Source organism: Penicillium diatomitis, assembly GCF_028827545.1.
Source record: "Penicillium diatomitis strain IBT 30728 chromosome Unknown utg000004l_segment0_segment0, whole genome shotgun sequence".
NCBI classification, from domain to species: domain Eukaryota; kingdom Fungi; phylum Ascomycota; class Eurotiomycetes; order Eurotiales; family Aspergillaceae; genus Penicillium; species Penicillium diatomitis.
This window is the reverse complement of record NW_026623176.1, coordinates 1,966,287-1,981,430: the sequence shown is the minus strand read 5'-3', so window position 1 is coordinate 1,981,430 and position 15,144 is coordinate 1,966,287. Positions and strand designations below refer to the sequence as shown.

General features: G+C 52.4%; 3 protein-coding genes across 3 annotated transcripts; 1 reads left to right on the top strand and 2 right to left on the bottom strand.

The window, feature by feature from the left end:
* Positions 1-583: 583 nt before the first annotated feature.
* N7539_003961 (non-ribosomal peptide synthetase) lies at positions 584-4,420 on the top strand (the record flags this gene model as incomplete). The annotated part of the gene is made up of 1 exon (XM_056933563.1): positions 584-4,420. The coding sequence occupies one exon, from the start codon at positions 584-586 to the stop codon at positions 4,418-4,420; it is 3,837 nt and encodes a 1,278-aa protein (XP_056791104.1).
* A 3,342-nt stretch (positions 4,421-7,762) lies between these two features.
* On the bottom strand, positions 7,763-9,058 carry N7539_003960 (uncharacterized protein; the record flags this gene model as incomplete). Its single annotated transcript, XM_056933562.1, has 1 exon — positions 7,763-9,058. One exon carries the CDS (start codon positions 9,056-9,058, stop codon positions 7,763-7,765), a length of 1,296 nt encoding a protein of 431 aa, XP_056791103.1.
* Positions 9,059-12,639: 3,581 nt separating this feature from the next.
* N7539_003959 (uncharacterized protein) lies at positions 12,640-13,054 on the bottom strand (the record flags this gene model as incomplete). The annotated part of the gene is made up of 2 exons (XM_056933561.1): positions 12,640-12,865; positions 13,002-13,054. The coding sequence occupies 2 exons, from the start codon at positions 13,052-13,054 to the stop codon at positions 12,640-12,642; spliced, it is 279 nt and encodes a 92-aa protein (XP_056791102.1).
* Between the last annotated feature and the right edge of the window lie 2,090 nt (positions 13,055-15,144).

The following is a 15,144-nucleotide window of genomic DNA, read 5'->3' as shown; positions in this document are numbered from 1 at the left end:
ATGGTGGACGGAGGTCGGTACTCTCTGTCGCCCTCGGCTGCTTTTTTTTTGAGTTTAGCCGTGAAGCTGTAGTCCTTCAAGTGACAAGCCAGCTCATCGCTTTTTTTTTGCTTTTTTTCGTCTGCTCTACTTTCCGTTGTTATTCTCTGTTGACTTTTTCTGGTGGTTTGACCGGGCGAGAGTTCTTTTTTTTCTTCCACAGTTTGGGTTGAGCACGGAGAGTTTTCTCATTCACACATCTCATCTGGCTTCGTTTCCACTGCTCCTCCTCTGTTCAGTAACTCTCTGGTCCGCCGTGGTTGAAATATTCCCGGCGAGAGAGACAGGCGACGGTTGCAGTCTACACGATCGACAGCGGGACTCAAGCTTCCAGACGAACATACGAAGTCACGACATCGTCATAACTTCCTGAATCGAGGTCATTACACTACAATTGATCTCTCAGAAGGTCTACACTGTCAATCTGTCGCCTTTGACGGACTTTGCAGTCAACGAGAACAAGACAAAATCACGAAGCCAACCCCGTACATTTTTTTAATTGCCAGTGGTTCCACCTCCACCGCCCAACGACAACCCCGAAATCATGACTTTCATTGATACCAGCAAGGATCTTCCTACGCTGTTCAGGCAACAAGCGCAAGCCACACCTGATGCCATTGCCTTGGAAGACGAAAACGCCAAATATACCTATGCCGAACTCGACAGCCAGGTTGAATCGCTGGCGAGTCACCTGCGCCTACATGGTGTCAGTCGAGACTCCCTCGTCGGAGTCCTCTTGCCTCGCAGCGCATACTACGTGATTGCCTGTCTGGCTGCCCTGAGGGCTGGCGGCGCGTTTCTGGTCTTGGAGTTGGCATATCCAGCGGGGCTCCTGGCCGACGTGATCGATGATGCCAAACCGGCGGCCATTGTTACACTCCAAAGCCAAGTTCCACGTGTCCAGTCAGCTTGTCCCCTGGTGGTGCTGGACCAACCTCTGGCAGAGGTCAATGGTCACACAAAGGAGCCATCTCCATTGCCAGCCGAGGATGATCTGGATCGCCTGGCCTTTGTCTCTTACTCATCCGGCACAACGGGAAAGCCCAAGGGCATTGCCAACCCGCACCGCGCCCCCGTGCTTTCCTACGACTTGAGATTTGGTGTCCAAGATGTGCAGCCGGGAGATCGGGTGGCGTGCAATGTCTTCTTCATCTGGGAGATGCTGCGTCCGCTGCTGCGTGGTGCCACGGTCGTCGCGGTACCGGATGATGCCAGCTACGACCCCGCCGCGCTGGTGGATTTGCTAGCCGCCAAGACCATCACCGAGACGCTGATGACCCCAACATTATTGACCACCGTGCTGGCACGCTATCCGAATATCTCGACTCGATTGCCCAAGCTGCGCAATTTGTGGCTGAATGGCGAAGTCGTCACCACAGACCTGGCTCGCAGGGCCATCAAGGCTCTTCCCAATACCCGTCTCCTGAACTGCTACAGTGCCTGTGAGACTCACGAAATTGCATGCGGTGATATTCGGGAGGTCATGAACCCGGACTCACTCTATTGCCCCGTAGGCGCATCTTTGGATCCCAAGCATACATACGTCCTCAATGAGAGTGGAGAACAGGTCGAAGCAGGTATCGCGGGTGAGCTCTTTATTGGAGGAGATCTACTCGCGCGAGGATATCTCAACTTGCCTGAAACCACGGCAAAGGCCTTCACCTCCAATCCCTTTGTGTCTGACCCCAATGCGCGCATGTACCGGACAGGTGATCTGGCCCGCAAGCTGCCCTCGGGCCATCTGGAAATCACTGGGCGTGTCGGCTCGATGATCAAACTTCGCGGGTACTCGGTGGTGCCAGCCAAGGTGGAAAGTGATATCTGCCAGTATCTCGCTGTCAGTCACTGTGCTGTCATCGCACATGGCGAGGGGCTCGAGCGACAACTCGTTGCGTACTTCGTGTCGGATAAAGAAGGCGGCGCGGGGGACAGACCCACCGTGGAGATTAACGAGACCGGACACAGCCCGGCAGCGCGTCGCATTCTGGAGAAGCATCTCGCACACTACATGATCCCCGCGTTGTGGGTGGAAATGAGCGAACTCCCGACTCACGAAGTGTCTGGCAAAGTCGACTTGAAGAGCCTCCCCCCACCGCGCAGCGCCAGCCCGAGCGGTAGCGAGAAGGCGATGGACAAGGATCCTATCAGCCTCGGCGACGTTGCTGCCATCTGGGCGACCGTGCTCAAGACGTCCAAGGCGTTGCTCAAGCCTGAAGACAACTTCTTCGATCTGGGTGGTCACTCCTTGTCTCTGGCGGATTTGGCCTCGCGGTTGTCCGCTCACTTTGGCTTCCGTGTGCCGATTCCCCGTCTAGCTGACAACACGACTCTGGCGGGCCACTTGCAGACGGTGAGGGATGTTCGCGATGGCCACACAGCGGCCGTGCAGGCCGACCTGCCAGCGTTCCTGGTCGCTGATTCCAAGCTCGAAGAGGAGATCAAACCTTCGGCTGGTGTCTCCTTCACATCAATCACGGACGCAGATACCGTGCTCTTGACTGGTGCCACCGGCTTCCTCGGGGCGTTCTTACTCAGCGATCTGCTTGAAAGCACCACCGCAAAGATCGTCTGTCTCGTTCGATTCAATGATCCGGAAGACGATGACCAAGCGAGTGGTGTAGCCCGTATCCGCCGCAATCTACTGGATCTTGGCCTTTGGCGTGACACTCTCATGGAGCGAGTGGAAATTCTCCCTGGTAACCTGTCACGACCTCATTTCGGTCTTTCCCCGGATGCTTTCGATGAACTCGCCGGTCGGGTTCAAGTGGTCGTTCATGCCGCTGCTACCGTCAACCTGGTCTACCCCTATGCGGCTCTTCGCAAAGCCAATATTGGCGGAACTCGCGAGATTCTCCGCTTGGCTGCCAAGGGAGGTGCCACCGTGCAGTACGTCTCCACCAACGGCGTTCTCCCTCCGTCTGGCGAAAGCGGCTGGTCTGAACATAGCATGCTGGATGTCAAGGACGTTCCCACAAAGCTCTTGGACGGCTATGGCCAGACGAAGTGGGTTGCCGAGCAATTGGTGCTGGAGGCCGGCAAGCGTGGTCTTCCTGTGAAGATCCATCGCTGCGGTACCATCAGCGGTCACAGTCTAACAGGTTCCGCCAACGCTTGGGATCTGCTTACCGCGCTACTGGTCGAGTCCATTCGTCTGGGCTACGCCCCCGAGGTCGAGGGATGGCGTGCAGAGATGACACCGGTGGACTTTGTGAGCAAATCCATTATTCATCTCGCCACTCAGACTCAGGCGGATGAGACTGTGTTCCATCTGGGTGACCCCAACCCTGTCAACATTCGGTCCGTATTTGAAAATCTGAACGACCTCGGGTACCCCACGAAGTCTCTTTCGTGGGAGGAGTGGGTGGCACTGTGGTATGAGAAGCGCGGCTCCGCCAAGGGAGGAGATGGCTCTTTCACGGTCGACATCCTGCGCAGCGGTATGCCGACGGTTGGATTCCTAAAGGGTATTGTTGTTCTCGACAATTCGTTGACCCGACCCTTCCGCGAGGTTGTCGAACGACCCAAGGTGGACATTCTCCTGCTGGAGACTTATACTCGCCACTGGTTCGCCCGTGGTTGGCTGCCGCATGCGCCTGCTCGCCAGAATGCCCTCAACCGCCAGGCTGTACAGGCCAAGAAGGGTCCTCTCAGTGGCAAGGTGGCAGTCGTCACTGGAGCATCCTCCGGTATCGGTGCCGCCGTGGCCGAAGCTCTAGCGAAGAAGGGATGCTCTGTTGCTCTGGGCGCCCGCCGTCTTGACGCTCTCGAATCAGTCAAGCGTCAAGTCGAGGCGCATGGAGTCAAGTGCATCATTCGCTCGACCGACGTCACCAGCAAGGCCCAGTCTGAAGCGCTCATTCAAGCTGCAAATAACGAGCTCGGTCCCGTCGACATCCTTGTCGCCTGCGCCGGCGTGATGTACTTTACCATGATGGCCAACGTTCAGACCGAGGAGTGGGAGCGAACTGTTGATGTCAACTGCAAGGGTCTGCTCAACGCCTTGTCTTCCACCATTCCGGGAATGCTTTCCCGCGGCCAAGGCCACATTGTGGCCATTTCTTCCGATGCGGGACGAAAGGTCTTCCCTGGTCTGGGAGTCTACTCGGCCAGTAAGTTCTTCGTCGAGGCCACTTTGCAGGCACTTCGTCTCGAGACTGCCGGTACAGGCTTGCGAGTGACCAGTATTCAACCAGGTAATACCTCCACCCCGTTGCTGGGCATGTCGACCGACACCGAGGCCGTGAAGAAGTATGGCGAACCATCCGGCGCGAAGATCCTGGAGCCCGCTGATGTAGCAAATTCGATTGTGCACGCATTGTGTCAACCGGATTACGTCTCTGTCAATGAGATTCTCGTTGAGCCTCGTGATGAGCCTATTTGATTGCACTCTTTTTTCTTAACGTGGAGGGGCAAGTTTGTTTGGTGTTAATTTTTCATGAGAAGAACGACCCATTCATTAGATTCTTAGCTAGACATGAGGACTTTGGTAGGACAATTTTTTTTTTCCTAGATTCCCAACCTTAATCGATTTATTATTCTCAACATTGCCATCATCTTCCTTGCGACATATCGTATTTTCAAAAGGCTTTTTGATCTTTCCTTGCACTTGACACCGACTTGAGTGATGCCAGGTCGTCAAGGCTCCGTCTGGTGGGGTTTGATGTACACAGATTCACAAAAGCGGGCATTTTGGGACCGCTAGCATCGGCCCCAACATGCATTTGGTATTGCAATACGCTCGCAATCAACTTTAGCCAGCCCACGATATACTTACATAGGATTACGCCGAGTGCAGACCTAGGAGACCGAGTTGGAGTAAGGCAGGACCTCAGGTAATAATGGAGAATTCGAAGACGATCTCACTGACAACTTCCACGCCAGCGTTTAAGCATCTATTAGTATCAACCTGCGTCAGTGACGGCAATAGACCATCCACTTGAACGTCGGCCCACTCTTCGAATGATGTTCGACAAGTTTGGTGCCTAGTGCCTCGTGCCTACTGCTTCAATACCTCGTGGTACATGAAAGAGAGCCAGTCCTCCGATGGTCTGCGCAAGTCTCCATGTACATCAGACTAAGCATGTGCATCCCGACTAGTATCGAATCATCGATAGGGCTGAGGCTACCCCTCACTTATAGTGTCCCTCCATCTCATCGGCTGCGGCGGGATGCTTAAATGAGTGCCGGTTTCCATGCTCTCTCAGCATGAACAGAATGAATGCGATTTGATTCATTGGATATACTAGTATTCTACCAGTAGCTCCTTACCGGAGGTGACTCCCCTCCACTGACTCACTACTAATACAAATCCCCCTCATACCTACTCAGTACTCCGTGCATTAATCCAGTCATCATTATGGGCTCTGAGAAGCACCCAACCTGGGACTTGATCATTAACTTCTCGGCCTCTCCTACTAAAATATCCTCATGGCCACTCACAGAAGCCATCACACTCCAATCACCCTTGCAGGACAAGAACTTTGTATATACCCCCGCTCCGTATTACCAATGATCTGTATAGCCCCCCCCCCTCTCCTGCTATATGTTCTCAAAGTAAATGACACAGTTGGAGGACCGTAGAGTGAGTAGATGCCCGATGGAGCTGTTTTCGGGTGAGGTTCTGTCGAGATAAGATGATCGTTTGCTTTGGTCTGGAAGTACGGTAGTAGGTGGTAGGTACTAGGTACTAGGTACTAGGTACTAGATACTAGGTAGTAAGGAGGTACCAAGGCAGTTGGTTAGGTATCCTTCTACATAAGGGAAGTTGGTACAAAGGGTGCCTCATTTCTGTTACGGGGCCACGTGTATAGAGTTGGGGAGATCAAAACGCACAGAAGTATTGATTGTAGGTACTTTAGGTAGTTACCAGGTGCTGGAAGTTGTTGAATGGAGTAAGGACTGTAAGGTCCATCTGATGGGGTTGGCTTTTTGTAAGGAGATTGATATCCCCGGGGACCCCGTGGATCAATAAATACTACTACTACTACTACTACTACTACTACTACTACTACTACACCCTACACAGAGGAATGAACAAGCCTAGCAGGAAGCATCACTAGTCGACCATATGCCGTGCTTTGATCATTCTTGATACGCTCTACCTACCACAGCCCCCTTTAACCTAAGCGTTCAGCGTTCTGTCACTCCGAGTTTCCGCGGTAGCCGGTAGTCCCAGCGCGTCAGTAAGCCTGTGAAACAGAGCTATACCCTAGAATAGGGTCTCAGCTGCAGGACTAGTACTAGATAGTAACACTAACTACTACTTGGTGTTGGCCCTTTTACCTTTTGATTTTCTTCTATATCTAGCCGAACAGTCACTAAATATAGGTACCAGTAAGGTATGGCTGACTGAGGGCTGTCGTGCGAGGTCAGTACTGTACTTTGGTTCTACGATCCTCTGTAGAGGTACCTACCGAACTTATCAAGTTATCAGTTATGAGGTTGTGGTCGTAGCAGATGACATCATTCTCGATCATAGGCTCTAAATGCCGTCATGGTCGAGGAGATCAAAGTAGAGTTTCTGCGGGGGGAGCTACCCACGTCAGATGATAATGTATGCTTGTGCACAGATTTGAGAGCTGGAGCTAGATACCTTGGGCATGTTTCTGTCATCATATGACTTAGGTATTCATGGTACTGACTTGAGTTCCGAGGGGTATGATGAGTCAGAGCTTCATCCTACTGACCTAGTCAGGTCGAAGTTACAATGCAACTATGGTCGACGAGGACGTCTATCGAGGGCCGTACAATTTGGGCATACGTGTCGAGTTAGGAACTAGAGGAGTAGTGTGCACACTGCACACTGTGTGGGGTATTTCTCACAAGGTTGTAAGATTGAAGCTTTTGGATTGAATGAGTGAAATTCTGCGAGTGTGCGCCTCGTTCAACTACACACATCACAGAGACGTTTAGGTGAGACTTGCAAAATGCAAAAACAGAGACACTGACAAAGGAAATATTAAATCCAAAAGCCCCGCAAGTCACAAGACAAATATACTTCCAGACAGTATAATCAAATCACAAAACAGTCGCGAGATGGTATCACCAAAGTCAAAACGACACAAACATCAAGGATGCCAGGAAAAGCAGGTCCAAATGCTGGAAAGCCATGCTGGGAATAGTAAACGCCAACCCCGTAAATAAATCAAGGGGACAGGAACATATCAGGACGCCCACCTCCAGTATGGAAGATTAAAAAGTGTAGTCCCAAATCAGGGGCTGAACAACACGGCCAAGAACGATGAGCTTTTAGGTAACCAGAATCGAAAGAAACATGAGCTGAACCGGATAGCAGACGAGTAAAAAGCAGAAAAAAGTGCTCCCCCCTCCCCATATAGGAAGATGATGGATATCAGCGGCAATGCAACCCCATGGTGAAAATGTGAAAAAAAGCGGATCGGTGTCAGGAGTAAACAAAAGCTCATCACACCGACCAAATGCACTGATAATGCAGAATCTAAAGCGCCTGGAATGCTCTGCAGTGGCAGAGAAAAGAAGAAGTAATGTTTCAAAAACACCGGCGATGATTGACAGGCGGCCTCCATGACCAAGTATCAATCTTCAGAGGTCGCTGTCCCACGTCCCCGCTTGGGGGGGGGGGGGGGGGGGGGAAGAAACGGGAGAAGAGTTGATCTCAAGCGATGTGAATCGAGAGAATGACCCTTGTCCTGAGAGAGAAAGCAGGAGAGTCGGCTGTCCAAGCCGAAAAGCACGGCCGAGGAATCTATTTGGCAGAAGGGCGACGCAGAATCTCCTCGCAATTGGCGTCGAAGCGCATGTTCCACAGTCGAATGCTGTTCATCAACTTCTCGGTATTTTCCAGTTCGCGATCACGGCCAAAGATGGAATCCACAAATTCACAGCCGGCATTACGCCCCATGGACACGGGGCCCTTGCCGCCCTCGCGCTTGGCGGCCTTCCACATGAACATCTCGCACGCCTTGAGGAGCTTCTTGAACCGGTTCCACAGTCGATCACCGCTCTCGAGGAAATCTTCCACAATGTCTGCGGCTTCGACGCGCTTGATCCGCGGGAGACACTCGTCCGCCCGCTTCACTTTACCGGCTAGTTTGATCAGCAGCAACCAGAGATCACCTGCCACATCAGCCATGGGCGTAGATGCGCCGTGATGAAAGACGGTCCAGTCGTAGATCCATTTACCCAGCGAGTTGGCGTCGAAGACACTGCCAAGGAGGATAATGGGCGCTTCAGTGGGGTCCCAGTTCTTGGTTGAGTAACCGGGCGGGATGCCCGCGCGCTCGGCGTCTTCTTCTGTGGCAACGGGTGGCGGCTTCGAAGGGGGCGGTGCAGGCTTAGGCTTGGACGGCGTACGCGTCGAGGTGGACTGGCGCCGGGCGTGGGACCGACGAGCGGCTTCGAGGTCGTCAGAATTGGGAGCCTGGTTGAAATAAAAGTGAGAATCAGCGGCTGACGATTTGCGATACGTGGTTGACGCGGTTCGACGATGCTGGCCGGGGCCATCTCGTGTCGGCGTAGAGGGTTCTGCCGCAGCGGTCGAGGGACGGCCATGGCGCGACGCACGAGGCTCGCGCGGCGATGGCTTCTCATAGACCGAGGCGTACCGTGGCGGCGCATAATCATCAGCCACATCCACAAAGATGGGCTGCTTGGTTTGCGGGTAAGTGCCCACTCGAACGCCGGTGCCCGTACCTGTGTCTGCGCCTGCGCCATAGCCATCCCCCGTCGAGGACCCCATTGTACGGGTGCGACGGTGTTTGGGTCCCGCGGAAGAAGCACTTACATGGTCGTGCTTGCGCGACGGGATACCGTACTCGGGGGTGGCCTCGTAGTAGGTGTGTGGGTAGCCGGACTGATATGCGGAATCTTTCGCGGTCGCCGTGTAGCTTGCCTTGCGCGTGTGGCGTCGGGAGGTGCCACGAGGTGAGGCATATGTGCTTGCGTATTGCGAGGCATATTGCGCGTAGTATGGTGAAGTGGGTGGTGAGTGGGAGTAATCGTAGGTTGACCACCCATGAGGTGGACTCGCGTAGTGATACATGTTCACGTTGTATCAACGGATCGCATGCGACTGAAGCCAACAGCCGCTTGGTCTTTAGAGGTACGGAAAGCTGGACGTTGATGGATATCAAGCGAGTTCAAGCTGTTGAGAAACGTGTGGCGTTGGGGATACTGTGCCGTCGGTGGGCGCCAGGAGGTGGCGAAAAGCGACCCGACGATGCAAGAAGCTGGTTCCGTGTCGGGATCGGTGGATCACGCCGGTACCGGGAACAGGGGCGGTCTTGTTGAAGACTGTTTCAACTGCGCAGAAGAAAGAAAAAAAAGAGAGGTGTGACAAGGATGGAAGTGGACATGCAAATAGAACAGATGTTGACGGTCGGTTGAAGCAGAACCCAATCAAACCCGGAGCGAGAGAGAGAGAGAGAGACAAGAAATAATACAGGATATCGTGCGCGCAGAGCCAAACGACGCCGAAGAAGGAACACCAAATTCTCAAAAAGGTTGAAGTAAGACCGTCACCGCTGTACGGTTTCCGATCGGAGAGGAGAGGAGGGTCGAAGCTGACTGTACCGAGAGTGCATTTGAACGTTCTTTGGTCTGAATCAGACACGATAATCCAGATGGATGAGACTTGCTTGGGAGGCGAAGCCGAAGAGTTGCTCGATATCCGTGGAAATCGAGCGTGTTTTGGGGGGGGGGGGGGGTGGGAGACCAGTCTCCGGAATGTTGAGGCAGGGAAGGAGATTGAGATTCCCACACGCGTGTATGAGCCGGTCGAGACAGACTCTCCAGGAGAAAGAGATGTTGTTGCTTTGCCAAAGTGGCCACACTTTCTGCAGGTGTGGGGGAGTGGTAAGAAGGATGGTTTGGAGGAGGAGAGGAGAGGAGAGAGGAAGATGTGTGGGAGTGATGAAAGGTGTGGCAGTAGGCAGTAGGAGGCTAGGAGCACCCTTGACTTGGTCTTGTGGGTAGACTCCGTCGAGCGGGCCCCTTGTTTGCGAGGGCGGGTTGGGATTGGTGACTTTTTTTTTTTTTTTTTTTGTGGGCGTCGGGGCTGGCCCAAGTACAGAGTACTCCCCAGGAGGGAGTGGAGACCGAAGTGGAGAAGGTAGTCGATACACAGGAAATTGCTCAACCCCATTAATTACAGCAGTACTACAGTTCTCTCAAGGGCGAGCCATGGATTCCACTGCCAAAGCCGTTGGAATCGATCAACGTGGAGATGGTCAGAGGAAGGCGATGTGATGAGTGCGATCAATATTCATCACCAGGTACTGCAACTGAAATAGATGCCTCAGTGAGTCAGTAATAGTGGCTCGCAGGATTAGCCTGACTGCAGGTGTCAAAGGATTCGGTTCTCTTTATTTTTCGCTTCCTCGAGTGAGGCAGTACTATCTCGACGTGTATGTAACTGTCGCTCACGTTGAACATGGTCGTTCATATACTACCGTTGTTTTTTATTGATTTCCCGGGTGCTCTTCCTGGCTGCCTAGGGCACTTTGTGGGCTCCTAGTTGGCTATTTTGCTATTGGCAGTAACAAATCATATATCAGTCGCCTCTTCCACCCAATATGGATCATTGGATAGGGAGGGAGCCAAGCCCTTGCAAGTTCATCCTTCTTCCCCCCCCCCCCCCCTGGCAAAAGTCCCAAAAGTGGCGCTCTCTGCACTCTCTGCGCTCCCTCCAAGGCTCCGACCGACACTGGAGTCCCGGACTGCACAGGTCTTGAAGGCTGTGTGGTTTGGCGTCGTTGGGACGTGGCGATAACGCCAACGGTTCGCTGGACATGCATCGTCGCAGCTCGCCTTATAGAAGCGGCAAGGATCACATGTGCGAGCGATGAAAGGTTGGAGGATTATTCCAAGTCTTTTGTTCGAGTCATAAACTCTGTGGACAGGTTCTCAATTTGGGTGTTTCTTGAAGAATCCAGGTCTCCATCTCCTCGGGGAAGTCTGTACAAGCACTGTGCTATGTATGGCGCCTGGGAATCATCTCTCCTGTATGAATGCGAGACATCTCACACTTGCCCGTTCTGTCATCGGCTCAAATGGGATGGAACCCTAGTTGTATTGATCTTCCAGACCATCGCAGCGTCAGCAGGTCAGGATGCTACGATCGTCTCCCGATCTTAATATCAAGTCCGTCTTAAGCCTTCCCATTCAGTGCCAGATGTTCCAGACGGGTTGCGACCGGTAAAGCAGGGTTTCATACCTGACTCCTATGCTTTCTTTTGGGACTCTTGCGGTCGCGGTCGTTTGGTCGCTTGGTCGCTTCGGGTCTTTCCCCTCACGACCTCAGTGTACTTTCTTGAGCTAATCCACCAACATATTTAGAGTGAAAAAAAAAAAAAAAAAAAAAAGAGAGAGAGAGAGAAAACAGGAAAAGAAAACGAAAGAACCGAAAGTGTCGCTTAGTTTCGAGGCTAGTCATGCACAAGTCAAGGTGACTTGCGATGAGCCTAAGAGATCCCGGGTCCAACGGAGATATTGATCCAAGCGCCAGCCAACTGCGGGACCATGTGGACAGCTCGGCCACGGGCAAGGTCAAGATGCCTGCACTGCCCAGGAAAGACCGACTCGAGCGACGCCCGACGCTCTTTGTTCACTGTCCAGTATGATTCCCGTGGGGCTTGGAGTCATCGCCTACTGCGGTTACCTACTTCCACTACTTACCCACGTACCTAGTCACTAACTTAGTCTGGATCAAGTCTTCCATCATTCCGACATGGACTCTCGTAGTCCCAGATGGAGGGTACTCGTACCTTCGTGTGGCCACTCTATGAGTCCGCCTGACGAAAGAATTTCAGATCGCATCAATCAGACGTTTCATTGGCAACCCCAAAATATATGGTCGCATGGACGAGAACCGCCACAGACTCTCGTGTCCGAATACGGTTGGATCGCGGGTTCGTCCTTAGTACTTCTTCCTCCGTAGGGTGCGTCGGCTGGTCTTCCAGAAAAGCGAAATCCCCCCATGCGCAAGGCTGAGTGAGATGACCCCCCGGCTCACGCATCCACGTATGGTACTCTTTCGCTCGACTTGTCCGCCTTGACCCATCAAAGCTCTATCGACATCAATATCAGATAGCATGACAGATCTCCTCTACTGCCCATTTGGCATGATGAGCCTGTTCGGGGTTGAGCAAGTCCATGAGTGTTCCCTAGTTCTAGTCCTTGGCGGATGAACCTTATCTCGTCAGTTGTTCGGCACCGTCCAAGATCAAATCTGCCCAACCCAAGCCTCGGAAATTAAGCACCACATCCTTTTCCCCCCGCCGCAGCCTGACGTACATCATGTACAAAGTCCTCCTTGCCTCTTTGCTGTACGTCAGTATGCCGGCAGATGTGTGCGATCTGGATCAACCCCGTTTAAGCGACTCGACTTGCACCAAAACAGCCAACGGTCAAGATAGCCAACGGTCAAAAATTTCCCGGGCGCTGTATCTCGGATCGCACCTGGAAAATGGATTCAGTTTGGAAAATGACATCCATCGCCCATAGTCTAGTCTATACTCCTTGGTCCTCACTCCACACTCCCCAGTCTATACTCTCTGACCTACTATAGTGAATACTCTATGATCTATAATCTATTCTCCCAACCTGATTACCCGTTCCGTGGTTTCACGAAACGGAGCGCACTCGACGGACGGACCATCCCGTCTCATCCAGTGGTTCTCGACTCCGCAGACCCCATCGTGCAATTTGCGTGAATACCCACTCCAGCTTCATCGAGGTCTGTTGAATACTCGCCGTCGCACGTTGCCATGGCAAGTCACCAAAGTGGATGGTCCAGTGTCCAGTCCACCGACCAGAGCGAAAATCAACAATAATACCAAAATCGTCACATCTAGTCTAGATCAGGAGTAGATTACCAGATATATAGTCCGAATGGTCCTTCTCTATGCACACGCACTTACCAACACCCACAAACCCCCCCCCCCCCCCGTTGGGCAAGATCCTTCACCCCCCCACGGGCCACACACCTGGGCTTTACCGCTGCGTGGTCGCTGGGCAGCAACCTCGCGAATCGGGCCATCATGACAGAAAGCTATGAAGCGCTTACAGACCGCAACTTGCAGCCTCGAGAGCAGAGTTTGATGCTGCCATGCTGGTGGTTGTGTTTTCCACACTCGCCTATCAGGCCGGTCCACATTGGGGGATGTTTTTTTGAAAGTGGCAACTCGCGTGATGTCAATAGTTCTGGATGGAGACAGTCTGGTAGAAGGTTTGGTGGGCCATATGGGATGGTCAAAGACCAAGGTGGGAAATCCGTCACCATACCTACCGATAGTAGAAAGGTTACTATGTACTAGGTAGTAGACCACTAGACCTACATACTAGAGTTACAGCGTAGCCGCATCCCCTCGACTACTGGAGTAGGGATGAAGTCGCAATTCGCGCAACGCTGTCCAATATTCGGCAAACACTCTCTAGCTGATCTCCAGTGCGGGCAAAGTCTCTCTGCTCATTTTCGGGCCATTGATCTGCCGGTCTGCCTCATTTCATGGCGCGCGAGAATCTAGGTGGTCTCGCTTTTGTCGCCTGGGGATGTTGTACACCATCTGATACCATCCATTAGTTATCGGCAGTGGTGCGTTTGACCTGGACCCCCTCGAGACAGAAATGTCATACAGATTGAAAATTGAACTGGTGCAATATCTCACACATGGCTGACAAGCGACTAGGTAGGTCTGCGCATAATCTACTTGAGAGCACACTGAGCACAGTAAGCACACGACCCGTAGACAAGATTGAGACCAAAAGCCGGTACATGCATGAGGTAGCCTGCGTAATAGCTAGCCCTAATTAAGTATTTTGAGAGGGGCAGGCGTAACGGACGACTCGCGAGTCACGACAGTATATGACTCTCTTCCGGACCTCGACAGTCATGAATTGACTCAGTGCCGTGTATCGCGGGTGCATCATGTCCGAGGTGAACACCCTACAATCTACCCCGACAACAGATGGCAACCGAAAGATCAGGCGGCCGGAACCCTACTTTGTCTGATCATTCCCCTTTGCAAGCACAGAGACACGTGAGGAATGATGAAGTTAAACAAATTAGAAAAATCAAAAAGGACCAGGGACCTTCTAACAAGCTCAAGAATCATCGACGTCGCAGTGTCTGTACCGCGATTGGCCAGAACATACCCAGACCAACCTCAAGGACAAGAAGGACGGCGAGACCGAGCATTTGATCCGGAATTTCTTCTGTTGCCCCTTTCGTGGACCACAGTCAGTACAAGACCTTGAGTCCAGGATCCAGAAGGATGCAAATGAGCAATGACTGCGCCACCGGTAGGCAGAATTGATCGACTCGTGCTAGGGGGGGGGGGGGGGGGGCGTGTCGCACATGGCAGGCCATCCATAAGTGTTCTTCATGGATTTATTCGATTCACCCCTTTTTTCCTGTTTGGGCCAGTCTCCTTTCCGGACAATAAATGGATATTCTCGCGAGCAGAACTCAACACAATCGGGACTTGATGACCTTTGGTCGTCGGAGAATGTTCTAGATTGGTCGTAGATTCTACTGGCACTGTACTGCTATCGGATCTCTCCCATGATCTCCGGAGCCCTACCAAGGTAAAGTAGCGATAACCTTGGGGTACCCGCTTGAAGCAATGATGAGAGTTCACTGAAGTCTTCACCTTCCTCGATTCTCGACAGTTCTGATTCAATGCACCTGTTCGTGGCTTGGTCCAATCAATCTCCATTGCGATCGGTACGTCTTGCTTGAAGGAAGGAGACGAGGCTCACACATGTCTATTGCCGGTGCAGCTGATATCACAATAAATGGGCAAGCCTGAGCGGTATCGTGGACACTGACAGTGGACACCGTATGTACCGGGGTTGTTGTTGTTGTTTTCCTCTTTCCTAAATCATATCGTCGGTTTCACTTTGACAGATCTGATAGAAACATTCTCCGGAATCCGAGCATATTTGGTATCTCTTCACAAATAAGAATGATCTATGTTCCCATGGATGGATGCACAGGGTACATGTAATCCATCCAATCTTTCCAAGGGAAGAGAAAGGAGTCCTGTCCTTCACCTTCCAAGGCTCAACAAAGTTGAGATGGTCCATGCGCCTGGAGGAACACACATTCACTCTCTCTCATTTTCCAAT